This window comes from Ostrea edulis, chromosome 1 (assembly GCF_947568905.1).
Source record: "Ostrea edulis chromosome 1, xbOstEdul1.1, whole genome shotgun sequence".
Taxonomy (NCBI): domain Eukaryota; kingdom Metazoa; phylum Mollusca; class Bivalvia; order Ostreida; family Ostreidae; genus Ostrea; species Ostrea edulis.
In genome coordinates this window covers 95,547,512-95,565,546 of record NC_079164.1, presented here as the reverse complement: position 1 = coordinate 95,565,546, position 18,035 = coordinate 95,547,512, and the positions used below count along the sequence as shown (strand labels likewise).

At 34.3% G+C, this 18,035-nt stretch overlaps 1 protein-coding gene across 1 annotated transcript in view; it reads left to right on the top strand.

The window, feature by feature from the left end:
• Positions 1-16,040, top strand: part of LOC125672686 (cleavage and polyadenylation specificity factor subunit 5-like) — a 33,014-nt gene extending 16,974 nt beyond the window's left edge. The window contains exon 7 of the mRNA XM_048908896.2: positions 15,780-16,040. Within this exon, the coding sequence (XP_048764853.1) occupies positions 15,780-15,801 (22 nt within the window). The 3' untranslated portion in view covers positions 15,802-16,040. The remainder of the gene's footprint in view (positions 1-15,779) is intronic.
• Positions 16,041-18,035: the final 1,995 nt, after the last annotated feature.

Sequence of the window (18,035 nt, the reverse complement as noted above, 5' to 3'; positions counted from 1 at the left end):
AGAAAAGATGCAAAAATCTTCCTCACCCCTGGACATCTTGCAAACAAACCGTGTGCATGGGGATGCAAATAAGTGCTCGTGCACTGCCAATGTGATTAAAAAGTCAATGCATACCCCTAAAAATCTAATTCTGATTGCCCACTTGGTGACCGTGAAATTCCGATTGTATTCTTTCCATTTTAGTTCCAAGTCATATTTAGTCAAAGTAGACACTGCTGTTTGCTATTACTGAATAGCTCTTGACAGTATCTAAAACATTTAGATATATAAGATATTCAGATTTGGGGGTTATTCCCTGAATTCATTAAAAGAGAACGTAAGACAAAATTTGAAGATGCCATATTGTTTAAAGTCACAGTCTGACCAATTTATATTTCATAATGATTTCAAAAATATTTTTCGTTTAAGAGATAGAAAGCAATCAAAGTTTCAAACATTGTTCCCCTTGAAATTCCTTATTACGTCGTAATTACGTAATCATTGTTCATTTTGCTGACATCAGCAGTTGCAAAATATAAAAGGGTGACGATGGGAAGTGATGCAGACGAACGAAGCTACAATTGATAGATGTCAATAAGTAACCAGTCTAACTTATTTCCGGTTGAGATCCACCTCTTCTTTTTGGATGTAATTGTCTTCTAGTGTGATGCACTTAGACCAACAGTGTTCAAGTGCCATCAGCCCAGAAATGAAAAAGTCGGGGTCCTTTCCATTGACCCACTCCTCAACTGCCATCACGACTTCTGTCAGATCAGAAATGACGTCCACTGATATCCTTTTTCAAGTTTGGGTATAGGAAGAAGTCGCTAGGAGCTAGGTCAGGCGAATAGGCAGGATGTGGTATTAATTCATACCCATTTCGCTCTACAGCATCCTTTGCAAGTGTAGACTCACGCTGCAGCAAACACCTTTAGAGAGTTTACCTTGGCGTTTTTCACAGATGGTGGTTCTCAGGTGGTCTAGCAAGTTTGCATAGTACACTTCAGTTATTGTACTTCTCATGGGTAAAAAGTCCAACATAATAACGCCTTTTGCATCCCAAAATACTGTGGCCATCACCTTGCCAGCAGATGGTTGCATCTTGAACTTCTTTGGCGTCGGAGATTCAGGCCCTACCTACTGACAACTCTGAGTTTTATTCTCTGGTTCATAATTATGAACCCAAGTCTCATCTACAGTCACCAGATGCAACAGAAAATCATCTTTTGACCTAAAATGCTTTAACAAGGCACTGCATAATGATGCTCTGGTTGCCATTTGTTCATCACAAAGGGATTTGGGGACCCAGCGGGCTGTTAGTTTGTGCATACATAAACGATCATGTAAGATTGTTGAACCGCTACCATGTGAAATGCCTAATGCCTGCGCTATTTCTTCCACCTGAATTCGCCTACCAAAGTATACCAGATCCCGAACTTTCTTACACATTTCTTCGTCGGTGGCATCCAGTGGGCGTCCAGACCTGGCTTCATCTTCTAAATACATTCTACTGCGTTTGAATTACACTAACCAGAATTTAACCTTCAAGATGGTGCAGAAGACCCATCAACATTGGCCAACTCGCCGTGTATTTCCTTGCCTGTTTTACCTTTTAAATACAAGTACCGAATTATAGCACTCTACTCAACTTTAGATGAAAAGCCTGCCTTTGCATCACTGGCCATGTTAAACTTTCAATATCTTATAAAAGAATGACTCGATGCGCGTGCAATTTTGTACCCAGGTATAAAACATGTATTGAAACAAGGCATGAAAATCGTGACTGTCTCAGACAATCGGAAATGGGATAGGCTGGTTACTTATTGACTCACCCTCATATTTCTGATATAACTGGTAGTTGGAGTTTCAACCTTTGGTGGGGTCAACAGTTTTGGAGACTTCGAAAGAGACCTAATAAACTGGTATAGGTTTCAATTTAAAAGAAAAAGTCTGAAATTTGCGATTCTTTTAATCACTTCTGGTGATGACCGAAAGTGATACCGACAATTGAAACTACAAGAAAGCACTATACAATGGAGAGATATATCATCCCTGAAAGTTTCATTTGATTACCTTCAGTAATTTTTTAGATTACTCTCGAACAAAATTACTGTTTAAAGAACAGAAATCAGACATATCATACAAACAGAAGTGAATTTTGAAAAAATGAAGAAATAAAATGTCTAGAGATATATTGCTATTCTCTATCATCCCCAAAAGTTTCAAGAAAATCCATCAAACCGTCTCTTGAGAAATATTAATTATAAACAATAGAATCACTATAAGTTCTTCTGTTGGAAATGGAAGACTTTAATAAGGGGTTTAATTGATCGTGTATTTAAATAATGCAATATACTTTAGGAAATTGTCTTTAAGTCAAAGGTCATAAGACAAAAGCTTTATAAGCACTTTTCGTAATGTTCCTATATTGCATGGATCAATGCTCTTTTTTGTGGACCTCATGCTAGTACATGTGTTTGAGAGATTTTGTTTTAATGCGTAAGTAATTTTGAAACAGAGAATAGAATAAACAAATGTGAAAACTAGTTGTGGTGATAGTTTACAAAAAGTGCCAGTTTTATTACAGATAGTAATGTGAAGACTAGCCATGGTGATAGTTTACAAAAAGTGCCGGTTTTATTACAGATAGTAATGTGAAGACTAGCCTTGATGATAGTTTACAAACAGTGCCAGTATTTTATAGATAAGTAATGTGAAGACTAGCCATGGTGATAGTTTACAAAAAGTGTCGGTATTTTATAGATAAGTAATGTGAAGACTAGCCATGGTGATAGTTTACAAAAAGTGTCGGTATTTTATAGATAAGTAATATACTGTAGTGTTCTGATCACTTTCTGTTGGAAGCTCGGAGGATCTGGAACCTAAAGAGATCTTGTGATGTTTAATTGTTAGTTCTACACGTCTGCTGCATTAAATTCCATGTGCAGTCATCCAGATTAAATTTCCTGAGATTCTTGTGCCCGGAAATCTTTTCATAAAAGACACCCTGAATGTGACTCCTGGAGAGAGAAAAAGGAATCTAGAGAAACATTAATTAGAGCCATTTTGCTGCGAGTTTGGGGAAATGCCCGATTCCTTCAGCCCTTGTGATTACGACCCCCTGGTCCTTTTTCTCACTCGGGTGACTCACGCCTTTTTTAACACATAACAATTTCTCCAGCACTCGGGAGTCCATTTCCAGGAATGAAAGTGACAGACCATTCTCATTTTTCTAAATTAGTGAGTGTGTGCTGATTTCGATAATTATGAAAGAACAAGTCTTTGTGCAGACTCCCCGAGCTGACAAGGGTGAGGCGTAATGAAGGAATTATAGCTCATCTGCATACAATGAAAAGATATTGTAGCGTTTTACATGGCTTAACGATTCTGACTCATTACATACCCATCTGGCAATAAATATTTGTGTTCAGCAACGGCTAGCGTTCAGTGGGTGGCTATTTTTAACATCACAGGGAAAAAAAGTATTCTTTTTCAAATTGCTCCCTTGAGTTGCATCACAATTAAGAATAATTAATGCTGTAATATTATTTCATAGAATTTCAAACTTCTTTTATTTTACCCCAACAACTGGTGTTTATTGATTTTGTCATTATTGGGAAGAAAAATGTTAATTTGATCATAGATAATGATGTAGAAACATAAATTTTATCTCAAATAAATTGCTTTATAAACGATAATTATATAAAGCACATTTTAGGATAACTAATGCTTTCTGGGGTAATTCCAGGTACAATATGTTAATAGTCATCACTGACAAAATGTTGCAATGTGTAATACTTTCTATTTTTTCTATTATTAAATCAAAATGTTGTATCATTTTATTATGAATTAGATCATACGAAGAATCCGGTTTTGAAATGAAAAATATACTAAACGGTATTTTTTATGGGAAGACTTTTATTATAGAATGCTCAAATCCTCGAACAAAGCATGCTAAAATTGTCTTCTTAATTGCTCATCCCTCATTTTGGAGTCTAAAATTCTTAGTTGGATCGAATAACAAGAATAATTAAAATGAAGCCATCATAAAAAAAAATCTTTCCCTCTGAGCAAAAGTGATTTTTCTCCCTAAGAAACAAAAAACTGTCTTGTATGAGTCAACTATCTTTGGATATTTTGTCTTAACAGCTGAGCATTGTCAAAAGACACAATACCCCATAAATTTCAACAAATCATGTTGCTGATAATTTCCTTTGTATGCAAATCAGAGAGGATTTTTTGAGGCTGAAGTCATTTTGAGATGGCAGAATTTCTAGGGTGCGAGGATTATGAATCATTTTTTTAAATTAAGAATTAATAGAAAAGTTTTCTTGATAGAGATAATTGGATGTCTGTTAATCATGATAGTTTTTTTTAAAGCTTTTCCCTGGTAGAATAGAGGTGGCTATGAATTATCAGAAGACAGGAGAGCACTGTGTCAAGGCTACGGTCTCACCTGGTGTACATTTCTCAGGTATTCTCAGGTAATCTGTCATCAGGATACCTGTGATTGAACAGGTTGCTTCAATACCTGTGGATTCTGTTTTTTTTAATTATAAAACCACGTGAAAATACCTGTCAGCCTTCAATTACCTTAATTGTTTGTTTGTTAATCTTTCACAGATCAATGCTTTACATTTTATGTTGTACAATAATGTACAATATAAGACTTGTCCTGGAAAATCAGAAACATTTCCATCTACACAAAAAAGTAATGAGTGGATTTTGTTTCGACACGAATGATTTTTTTTCCATTAAAATGGGTACGTTTAAGGAATGACTTTAATTCTGGTGTAAGTTATACGAGTATAACCTGGTATGGGTCACTTTACGCTTTATAATCCGCGAAGCAGATTATGAAAAAGCGTAAACTGACCCAAAACAGGTTATACTCATATAACTTGCCCCAGAATTAAAGTCATTCCTTATAATTTGATGCAAGAGACAAATATGCTAACCTTCGTTTATCAAAATGTACATAAACTCGGAAAAATACAAGTCAACCAAGCCGCACAATGATTTACTTAGCAACAGCGACACGAAGCGTCTAGCTGCGAAGCTGAAGGTCGCCATCTTTAATCTTAGTTCTACGGAGCCTAGCCATTTATCAAAATATTGTATCGAAAGTGAAGTTTATCATGATAGAAAATATGTGTAGACTATCCATGTAATGCGTATTTCGCTGCCCTTTAGAGATAGAGATCGACTTTGAAGTTGCTCATCTCCGACAGATTGAGAAAATACGGGAAATTGCATTGTTTAGGCCTACCCCAAATAAATCTTCAAATATCAGAAAATGCAAAAATTTACAGCTTTCAACTCTGTGAAAACTTCTACTAGATGAAAACTTATCCTTGTATGCAATGTTGTCGCTAATAGTAAATCCGACCCAAGAAAATATGTAAGCAAGTAACAAATAGCGATCCACATGTTAATGTGTCTGACGTCATGTGATAAAATAAGACGTATGAATTTTTGTTTGCTTTGTTGAAAGACGGATCAAGGAATGAAACAACGCACCTCCCTCCTTTTCCCCAGTGAGAAATGTATTTCAAAATGAACAGGGTAATGCTTACTTGGCAAATCATTAATTCGAATATAATATCTTTGTTTTAATCTATTATTCAACCATACATACAGAGAAAGATGTTTTATAAAAGTGATTTGCGTACAAGTAGATGCTAATATTGACAACAAGAAAACAATATGTGTATCAAACCGAAGTATCTTATTGTGCACGTTGACTTTCTATTCCATAGAAGGCTGAAAATAGTGCTGCGATATAAATTTAGAGAGAGAGAAAAAAAAATAGTTCTGACATCTGGTTGTCAAGGGGGTGTGTCCCCATACCAAACCAGGTTATACAAAAATAACTTGCGTTCCTCAATTGGAATTTGACCAATCAGAGACAAGGATGCAATAAGAATTAAATTATGTATATATATTTAGCTATAGAGTTAATTTTTGCGATTTATGATTCCAAGAAAGATAAAAGATTACCTACAAACGGAAACCAATATCAGTGATATTCTACAATACGTAAACAATTGTCATGCAGTGATATTCTACAGTACGGAAACAATTGTCATGCAGGGATATTCTACGGTACGGAAACAATTGTCATGCAGTGATATTCTACGGTACGGAAACAATTGTCATCAATATTCTATGATATGGAAACAATTGTCATCGATATTCTACGATACGGAAACAATTGTCAGCGATATTCTACGATACGGAAACAATTGTCAGCAATATTCAATTTGAGCAATCTCAACACCCTTGCTAACATTTCCAAAATTAAATTCTCGCCAAAAATTTCTGCTTATACAGTACGAAATACTTGGGAATATAAATTAACAGCACATTTTAGCAGTATGTTTTACAATGTAAATGGCCTTTAGGGGTTACAACATAACACTTGGTAAACATTCATATTGCAATGCGACTAGAAAAAACCAGTTCACTAACAAGAAAAATATTCTGTATCTCAAACAAGAATTTGCGCAAAATTGTTGTAATGAATAGTAATTGATGATATGGTTTAATAAGGCTATCATCATGGTAAATGTGAAGTTTCTAAGTAATCGATGATATGGTTTAATAAGGCTAGCATCATGGTAAATGTGAAGTTTCTAAGTAATCGATGATATGGTTTAATAAGGCTAGCATCATGGTAAATGTGAAGTTTCTAAGTAATCGATGATATGGTTTAATAAGGCTAGCATCATGGTAAATGTGAAGTTTCTAAGTAATCGATGATATGGTTTAATAAGGCTAGCATCGTGATAACTGTGAATTAAGTTTCTAAGTCCTAATTCTGTGTGAATTTACACAATGTGCCTTCAAAACATATTTCTGATCATCAAGATTTACCAAAAATGATGCCATTTCTAGACAATGCAGCACAAAAATAAGGAAAATTCTTAAATGAGTTGTACTGTTTGAGCCAAAAAAGCATAAACATATGAAGAAGATTTAGCAGGAATATTTCGTGGAAATAAACATACGAAGAAGATTTAGCAGGAATATTCCGTGGAAATAAACATATGAAGAAGATTTAGCAGGAATATTCCGTGGAAATGTCTCAGAAATTCTCCACGTAATCTGCAGAGAGAGTGCCTTGCAAATTATTTCCATTAAGACAATATTGAAGCTACCTATGTAAAAGGCATTGCATGCTAAATGTTATCTTGGCGTTACACCTTTTGATGGATATAGTAAATCAAAGATCCCTCTAACATTGTTAAAATGCGAGAGAGGAAAATAATTTCCAAGAAAAACGTAGTGTGCTACAACATTCTGTTAAAATCCATGTAGTGTACCTCATAAACATTGTTACGATTGTTACAATTCAGGCTATATTACTGAAAAACTTTATATGCAATATACTCTTTAAAGCCAATCACATCTACGATTTTCTAGAAAAATATAACCCCAGTATTTACAGCTAAACAATGAAATTTAATTAGGGCTAACATTTCAATGAAAAAAATATTATGATCACAGAAGAAAACTGATGATGTCTTAGACACTGTGGAACATGATAATTACTGAATGTGGAACATGATAATTACTAAATGTGGAACATGATAATTACTGAATTACTGAATGTGGAACATGATAATTACTGAATGTGGAACATGATAATTACTGAATGTGGAACATGATCTCTAATTACTAAATGGCCTTGGCATTGTACTCCCATTTTATTGAATTAGTTATAGTCTTTGACATGTTAAAGATTCCTGATCAAAGATGAGGACCCATGTAGAGTGCAAAGTTGAGTGGGGCCTGTGTGACCACGAAAGGCAAAAAATAATGAGACACCCAACCATTCAGAGATAGGACAATATATCACTGAATCAGCATATATACAATCAGTCATTTACCCCATATACAATCAGTCATTTACTCCATAAACAATCTGTCATTTATCCCATATACAATCTGTCATTTATCCCATATACAATCTGTCATTTACCCCATATACAATCTGTCATTTACTCCATATACAATCTGTCATTTACCCCATATACAATCCCATATACAATCTGTCATTTATCCCATATACAATCTGTCATTTACCCCTTATACAATCTGTCATTTAACCCATATACAATCTGTCATTTACCCCATATACAATCCCATATACAATCTGTCATTTACCCCATATACAATCTGTCATTTACCCCATATACAATGCCATATACAATCTGTCATTTACTCCATATTCAATCTGTCATTTACCCCATATACAATCTGTCATTTACTCCAGATACAATCTGTCATATGTCCCATATACAATTAGGTTTTAACTCCATAGACAATTTGTCTCTAACCCCATATACAGTCAGTCATTTATGCCGTCATATTCTGAATCAATTAATCATTTGCTCCATGTACATTTCATTTGCTCCACACACAATCAGTCATTAACTCCATATATACACTCAGTCATTTATTACCTACGCAATATACAATGAAAGTTGATGTAGAGAATGCGTAACTCCCTCCCCAGTAAATACCAACACCCTAGTCCTGATTAATGTCATTAGACTTATAAATGCATGAACTGATCATAAATTGTCCAGCATTGCTGCTTCCCTATATAGATCTACCATAAATTTACCCTTCCTGAAAATCGACCTCCAGCATTTAGAAATATGCAGGTCGAGTAACAAGCTTTCTTGCATTGGTAAAAGTCATCATGAATGTTTGATAATAAGTAATCTTTTATCATGGTCTTGTTGTTTATTTTTGTTTACTTATATATATATCTGTAGAATTCAGTTTTCAAGTTTCATGCAGTTCATATGGTTTGTATAGGAATATGTCGGCGTTTAAACCTGTTCACTAATGGCTGTAGTACCGAGTCTGGCCTTGGCTGAATGGTGTCTGCATCGTTTGTAATCTGTAATAGAATTGATGGATTTGCAATGATTGCTTCACCATTAGCCTTCAATGATTACGGGATGATGACAGCAGGTGAATACCTGTGCATGATATCTAATTGTTATGATACCTGTGGACAGGTATAATTACGCAGGAATCAATAGAATGGCTTGCTCAAGGTGCAATAACAATAGATGACTTGACGCGCGTTACTATTTTAATACAGCCTGTTGAATTGAGTTTTTAAACTCACTAAAAACAGGATTTCATTTTTAAAGTTGTTTTTTCATACATTGTAAGTGAAGAATTTAGAATGCTGCTTTCAAATAGATTTCTTTTTTACCAAATAAATTGTTCCTTGTAGATGATATGCATCAAATCTAATTCATGAACACTTTTCCAGTATGAAAATAGATGTGTTACTGCAGAAATTTATATCGTTGTAGGTTATTCTCTGTTCATCAAATTGAAGTTTAGAATAGGGATAATTTATTTGATTTATAATCCTGACAAAATTAAGACATCATGTTTTAATTATGGCCCTCAGGTGGCCTCCATCCTATTCTGTTGAACCACCAACCTGTTATTAAGACATCCTTGTCATCCCTTAACAAAGAAAAGTCATTTGGTGACGATTGATAATTTTCCGACCTTTCTCGAGACTTCTTTGTTACACAGGGACCTCTGTCAATCTGAATTAAAACCACGTCTTCCATTCTCCTTCTCGGGGGCTGCTTGAGGGAGAGCTCCTTGACATGACTACCCCACTGTCCTTAGGAAAAGGAAGGACAGGAAAGCTTAAGATGAACCTTTTTGTGTTGTCTGTGAAGCGTGTAACAACAATGGATTACAATATTGACTGTCCAGCCTTTCTTCTGTCGGTCACACCTTTAAGTACTATGTAACTGTAAGAGATTGATTTAATACAGTATTTTGATAACATGTAGATTCCTTATGCAAAGGTTATTTAAGAAATCAATTTCATTTTCAAATGTACATAATGGTATGTACTGTGACACTTCATGCGGACATAACACGCCTCATGAAAAGTATGCTTCCCAGTTCATACCCTGTGTAAATTTGGAAAAAACCGTTATTTCTAATTTTACATTCTATGGCTGAGTAGTGAGCTATGGTGAATTGGTGACCATTCTGTTGGGGGAGGGGGGGGGGGGGGGGGGTCTATGACTTATTTAGTACTAGCTGTTGACTTGATAGTAGATGAAGGAGAAGAAGAATGTCCACGGTGAAGTGTAAAATAGAGCCCTATAGTGACATGGTAAAACCAAATTTACTACATCTGGTGCTGAAGGTGTCATGAAAAGGCGGTCTTGTAGTTATAGTGAGGGTATTGTAACATTTTCACATCAGAGAACTTCCTAAAAATAATTGTAATTACACCTACTAGTGAGCTACCCACCGCTTTCCTCAGTTCTAGTCCGATGAACTTATTTGTCTTGTGGACACTAATCACTATGTTTGATTAGTATTAAATGGATAAAATTTGCTGTGTGTAAAGCTGACAGTTTGACCCAGGCTACCACAGACCCCACTCTGCTGATGCATTTTGTCAGGAGCCTAATAATTACAGGTGGCAAGTGATGAGTAGATTATCTGTCTCCAAGGTCATCATGACCTTGCTATGCTGTCAAAGGTCATGTACCATTGTCACAATATTTCATAATGTGAATAATAATTCTGTTTCATTACATGTTCTTGAAACTCAATTCTACGATACATCCTGGTTCCCATTTTTGTCATAGTAGATTTGTAGGCTTTTTTTCCCTCTCCATTTAGGGGCCTTGATTTATCTGCAATTAGGGAATATGTGTAAAAAGTGCATGTTCTGAGAGTGTGTATTAATGGCAAATCCCTAAGTATTGAACATTACATGATATTACAGCAACACTCTTCATGACAAATAAAAATTTACGAATTAGAGAAAATGGGTACCAATTGAAATATAAGATTGAATTGTGGTAGGGAATCGGAAGACATTGAAGGTGCCAAATTAAAACAATATTATTTCATTAAAAACATTCTATATGTATTTCATTATGAAAAAAACATTGAGAAGGGGGAGGGGGCTATATTTTATTTTTTTAAAGTCTGCCCCAAAAAATGGTTTTAAAAAACCATGGTAACTATTCATCTGGCTATGCAGGAACTGAGGGACACAGAATTTCTGTTTAGTTCACAATGACATGCTTAGTTCTGTGACTATCCAATCTTTCCTGGACAAGCCAATCTTTACTGCGACTAGCCAATCTTTACTGCGTTGTTTGGAGAGCACTGGTTAGGCGGCCCGAGCTGACCAGTAAAAGTTTCTCCAGGTGAAAGGTCATTTTGAAACAATAGGGGTATGCACCTTTCTTCACCCAGTGGACAGCAGATGTGCGAGTTCACATGTTGACCACTGGTCAACAGTTCATTCCAGGACACCTTGCTCTGCCCTGCTCGGTCAAGCTCTTAGTGGTTTTTCAAGTAATGTCAGATTCAATTCTAGATTTTGTCATGTTTGAAATTCTGAATCCTATGATGTGTTAGTGAGTTTCAGATACCAGTATTCTAGATATGCTTGTATAAATGACATACAGATTTCTCACAGTGTCAGAAGTAGATGTTGAAGAGCTTTCAGTATATTATATATTATACCTCCAACATTTCTTTTTTTTTTTTTTTGCTCTTAACCATCATCTCTGTTACATCTTGATGTGTGCACATGAATTAAATTAAAAAAATGACAATTCATCACACCCATTGAATAAATTAAACAGAAACTGAGTAATTAATCTGAAAAGAATGAAGAACTGTTGAACCTAATACCTGCAAGTCTCCAAATGTAAGTTGTGTATGATAATTTTGTAAGCATATTTCCTGTAAGATTTAAAATTGGACTGTATTTAGAAAGTCTTTACAAAAGCTAGAAAAAATATTCATACAAAAAATATATAGAGTTGATGACTCGATCATATGTCAAATATATCTGGTCTTCCTTGCCAGAATTTTAAAATAAGATTTAACTATGCAAGTTGCAGCCTCTAAAAACCATTTGCTTTAAAAAAAAAAATGAGTTGCAACCCTTATAACACCCCCTCCTTCTACCCCCCCCCCCCCCCCTTTCTAATCAATGTTTGTACATGTATGGAATGTATGATATGGCAGTAAATATAATTTTTTAAAATGTATTTTGCAAAAGCAATGCTCAATGAATCCAAAAACAGGGAAGGGGGTAGTCTTTGCATTAAAGATAATGAAAATATGACAATACATTTACAAGTTTTAAAATCATTGTAGCACATTGAACAACTGGGCAGGTGGAATCAATTTGAAATGACGGTAACCACTGCTTGTGGATGGATTTTCTATTTTGGTCCATGGGGAGTTTCTATCCATTCAGAGCAAACAGATGACCACTGGTCAGTAGTGGGTCACTTCAGGTCTCACCTGTTGTACCCAGGTATGGTCAGTATGGGGTCAGTTCAGGGTAGACACCTGTTTCTCCAGTGACCACTGCAGTGGTCAGTTAGCTTTGTCCTTACAAGGTTTCAAACTAAGGGTTATTTTAGGGTACCACCTGCAGAAAAGGTGAGAGTTCATGATAATACATGTGCAAATGTGTATACTGCACATCATGTTAAAATGCAGTTGTATTGATATGTTTCTACTACATGAATATGATGTTCTAGTTTGATATAAAGAGTAATTTCCTGGTAAAGTGGTTTGAATCTTTGAAATTTCTTTCTATTGAAGTTGATCAATATAATGATCTTTGAATTTAAAAGTTTAAAACCGATGAATTTATTTTGTGCTCGGCAGTTACTTTTGATAATCATGCATGCAGTAAAACTTGCCTTTTGTTTAATTTGCAAGATTACATCAGGGAGAAAGTGAAATAAACATGATAATGACGGGGCTGATTCTGTACCTTTCTTGAAAGTAAAGCAATAAATCTTTATTTATTGCTGTGCATTTTAATGGATTTAATAGTTTTCCCCCTGCTGATGGGCCAACCATTTAATGATGTCATTAGAAACACACACCATATAGGCTAATCATTTTAAATCCAAACTTACCAGGATTTGCTCAAAGGAAGTTGTTTGACTTGATTTAAGGTTGCGTAAATGAGAATCCTAAATCGAGAAGTCAACAGTTTTACATGTGTTGAAATAAAATTGAAAATGAAAATTGACATAATCGAAGCTTTATATAGTTCAGGTTTGCGTAATTATTGCTTCTAGTAACTGTGTGTTCCATCACATGTAGGGTTCTGATGGAATTAATGGGATGAATTATTAATTCTAGTTTGTGTGCTTGATTTGTGGCAAAAAATCACAAGTGAGAATAGACGATGCATTTTATTGGGGCTGATGAAGAAAATTGAATTTTATCCTTTAATTTGCATTAATTTGGGAGTACTTAAGCAAGCCAAACTTCAACTCAGGTTTGAGATAGAATAATTTTATCATTTTAACAATCTTAATTATCATTAAATTTTCATGATTTCATTTTAAAATAATTATTATAAATTTGATTAGATGAATAAATTTTCAGAATAGAGTATCCCTGTGGATCAAAAAATCTTCTATGAATTAGAAACAGAATTAGTTGATTTGCAAAGAACCGTTATAGCCCTTTTTAAAGAAAATGACATAATACTAAGTTGAAAAACAGAGAAGCTCTCTAAGGATGATAAACCTAATTGTTTTCATCAAAAGATTGGTTGGTTGAATATTGTTTAACGTCCCTCTCAAAAATCTTTCACTCATATGGAGACATCATCATTACTATTGAAGGGCTGCAAAATTTGGGCTTTATGATACTCGGCATTTACTGTCTTTCAGCAGGGAGGGATCTTTATCGTGCCACACCTGCTGTGACACAGGGCCTCGGTTTTTGTGGTCTAATCTGAAGGACTGCCCCATTTAGTCACCTCTTACGACAAGCAAGGGGTGCTAAGCTTTGGACCTATTCTCACCTGGGAATTTTGTGGTCTAATCTGAAGGACCACCCCATTTAGTCACCTCTTACGACAAGCAAGGGGTGCTAAGGACCTATTCTGACCCGGATTAAACGGAACTTTTCGTCAAAAGAGATTTCACTCGAACTTTGATATATGATAATGTAACTTTTTGAAGTTAAATCAATTTGAAAATATATAATAGGTTACTGTTGAAATTGAACAATATGTTCCAGTTTACGTTATTGACATATTAACAGAAAATATCCGTATAGGATGTCTTTAACTCAAAGTTTTTTGATATTCTTCAATAAAGATTCCAATCATATTTCATTATGATATTAAACAACCAATATTCATCAAACTGAAGAAAAAAAATGATATTCTTGCTAGGCCCATTACAAAGTAATTAATATTTTACACTATCACACCTTAAGAAATCACAGGAGAATTGGTAATGTTAATTTGATAAATACACGACTGTCACATTTGATATGATGATATATTCCTTTTTATTCATTTGAATGCATGACACAAACTAGTTTAAATTTATATAGATAAGTCAAAAAGTTGCCGTAGCAACCACACTTATCATACCTGTGTGGGTTTCTGTGCAGGTCAAAATTAGGTCATCAAACAGGAACAGAAACAAAAATAGTAGACACATAAATGAATGTATAGAGTGTATATTGCATGGAAGAGTATACTGTTTTGGAATTTAATATTTTGATAATATACTTCTGTCATAAATAGAGGACCTTAGAAAAGGACAGAGTGTGCACACAAACTCTGATAAGATTTCATATGTATAACCACAGAAATAACAGTCAAAAATGGATTAATTCCAAATTTATGAAAAATAAAACAGAAAAGTGGTTTAATTCATACATAATTTCTTCGCTTCATAAAACGTGAAGAATTAATTGCCAAAAAGGGAAGAAAGGTTGTGATTTTGATGACGTTAAGCTTAATAGGAATCAACAGAGAACAATTGTACCACAGATGGCCCCCACACTCTAGGACCTGCTGCCTAGGATCCCCAGAGTCACACCGTATAATTCAATCATTTAATCCCACTCCATCGCAGAAACCTCTTTTACTAGCCATGAATGGTATTACAAGTAATATGGTAAACTTAAATCAAAATGTTGCAGGGAGGAATTATTGTGCAAGCTCCCTTTTGAAGAAGTCCCAAGTTTGTATTTGATATTAATACATTGTAAGGAGAAGGTCATGATAGGGTCATTTTGTTGATTTAATTGCTGTTAATTGCATGTTGCAGCCTCAGTAATTGAAGCCTTTGTGTTTTCCATATGGATATTGGCTGCAGACAGAGGGAAATAGTTTTATAATGTCACGGGTAGCAGAATTTATTTCGTATACAGTCTGATAAGAATTTTTATTTGTCAGACCTTTGTTTTCCTTTGTAGTTAGTTTACCGAATAATTGTTACAGTAGTGTTCAGTTATTGATTTTTTTTTTTTTTTTTTTAAATAAGCGGAGTTAAAAAGTATTTTTCTGATGCAAATTATCTTTTTGACATCAAATTGGATCCCATCTGTCCAAAGTAAAGCAATATGGAAGGTGTTAAATCAGGGTGTATTGTTTCAAAGCAGTGTAAAGTTTGATTCCTAATCAAATGAATGTAATTTGTTGAATATGATCAGATGGCTCCACAACTAATAAAGTAGGGTTTTCCCAACTCGGAGATTTTGTGAGTGATATCAATCATGATGAAAAAATAATGTGCTGGCTCACAAATTGGTATATGTTTACAACATTTACAGTGTGTATATGAATGCCTATATCACTGGGATTTAGTTTTGTAGACTTTTACACATGTGTGAACAAAAATTATATAGTCACAGAAAGAAATGCTTTAAAAACTGAAATGCATTCTTTTTACCTGTTATTTATCTTAAGAAATGGTTTTTTATTTTTACAGATTTAACTTCATCTACAACTAAGATGAAAATATCTCTGCGAGATTGGTTGATCTGTCGACTGTGTGTGATATCTCGGCGAGATTGGTTGATCTGTCGACTGTGTGGTGTCCTGACTGTAAATGCGCTGTAGAACATTAGATTTCAATGATAAATCATGTTTCATTGCCGAGTAATTCATATTTTAATCATCTTCGAAAATTTGATATTATGTTATTGTCATGTGTGTGGTCACCTTGAGAATCATTAAAGAAAAAAATGTCTGGAGTTTTTGCTTTATTTCAGTTGATGGATATGCCTTCAGCGAAAGAAGACTGTATCATTCTTTTATAAAAGGCAGCTTTGTGTATCAGAAATATATTATTGCACTGCAATTAATGTCAGAGCAATACATTGAACAAGCATAATTTGCATAACTTTTAAATGTTTAAAGCAATGTTTCATATTTCAATGTGACATATTTAGAATGTGATAGGGATTTATTTTATTACTGAAGTGTATGTAGCTCATATTGAGCAGAGTGAGACAGTGATTATGAAATGTTACGGATTTTTATTCCATGGAAACCCATTTTGATACATTTCATTTATTTATTTATTTATTTTTGTTTTTGGAGCAGCCATTTTAAGAAGATTCCATGTGTTGCAATTTTTCAATTTGTGCAATATATTTCAGAGGTGCATACAAAACTATACTTTTTTTCTTTACCACAATACATGTACATGTATAATAACATGTAACCTTGGAAACCATTATTTACTTTAAAGGTATTTATGTCTGATTTGCTTTTTCTGACATGTTTGAGTTCTCCAGATGAACAGATCCAGCTTTAGCACAAAGCATTCTTGGTTAAAGGATTCCAAAAAGTTGCAAGTACATGTATACATAATTGATATAAAACATCCATAGCAGGAGATACTGTAGATTCCTTATTTTATGTGAAAACTTGATGTAGCGAAATGTCGCGTATATACGTCAAATTGCGTGAATGTGAAATTGTTGTTTAATTCATTTTATTTTTCGATAATAGTACTGACCTACAATGTATAGTATACATGTATTTAAGTGATTAACTTTTCTGAAAACAATTACCCCTTCACAGCAGTTTTGTGGAAGAAACACTCTCAGTGTCGGTTTTTATATTTTAAGACAAATTCGCAACCTTGGCGGTATTTCCCTTGAGATGTCTATTTGCCCCCCCCCCCCCCCCAAGAACTATACATGTACAGTGTATCAATGCATGGGGAAAATTCCTTACTTTGTAAGACATAATTTGCCAGAAAATTATCTTGAAAGTTTATCAAAGATAAAATACTGTCCACATGACTTGAAATTTTTGAAAATATTTTGTCAAAATAGATTAAGAACATCAAGACTGCAGGTTTTTTTAATTGAAAATGCTAGCATTGTTTGATATATGTGTTGTAGATTTTAAGGGGAGGGTCACAATATAGACTGATGGCACAACAAAGGAATTGGAAAAACTTTTTCATAATGATTTTTTTGAGAGTGAGCTTAAAAGGCCTGTAAGTCTATTATTATTGTGAACTGATTTATTAAAATAAATCAGTTTAGTAAAGTTTTGAACAATTGTTTTTTTCATGTTGGTCGGAAACCTGAACCTTGCTCATGTATGTAACTTTTGAATGGTGACTGAACGAGTGATAGAGCCCTCATATTTCTTTAAGATATGTACATTCTTTGTGATAATACCTTCCGTATGGTACCAAAATGTTTGACCTACTTTTTGTATGTGTATTCCTTGTGATAATACTTTTCTTTTGGTACCAAACTTTGGACTTTTAAGAAAAGTTAATGTAGGCAATATATCGGGAAGGACTTTTGTATTTTTGCTATAGATGCCTTATGACAAAACCTTTCATTTGATTTCATGATCTTTATCTTGTGACCTTGACATTGAAGTTTGACTCCAATTTCAGAACATTAAGGAGGTACTCTACATCGTCATAATGGCTGACTTCCTTTAAAAACATGGAGGAAAAAATCAATATCAGCAATATTTGACTTTTCCTTTTCAATTTAAATACCTAGCTGAGTAGCTCAGTAGGTTAACATACCGATTGGTGAACTGTAGGTCTCAGGTCCGAGTCCATCAGGGGTTTTAAATTTTTTTCAGACTATCTTCTAATAAAACTGTATTTTTTGACAAAATAAAGTAAATTTGAAAATTTTCAATTTCAAAATATTGTTGTACATATCCTCCACTTCTCATCTACATCAAATTTTTCTGGTGTAGC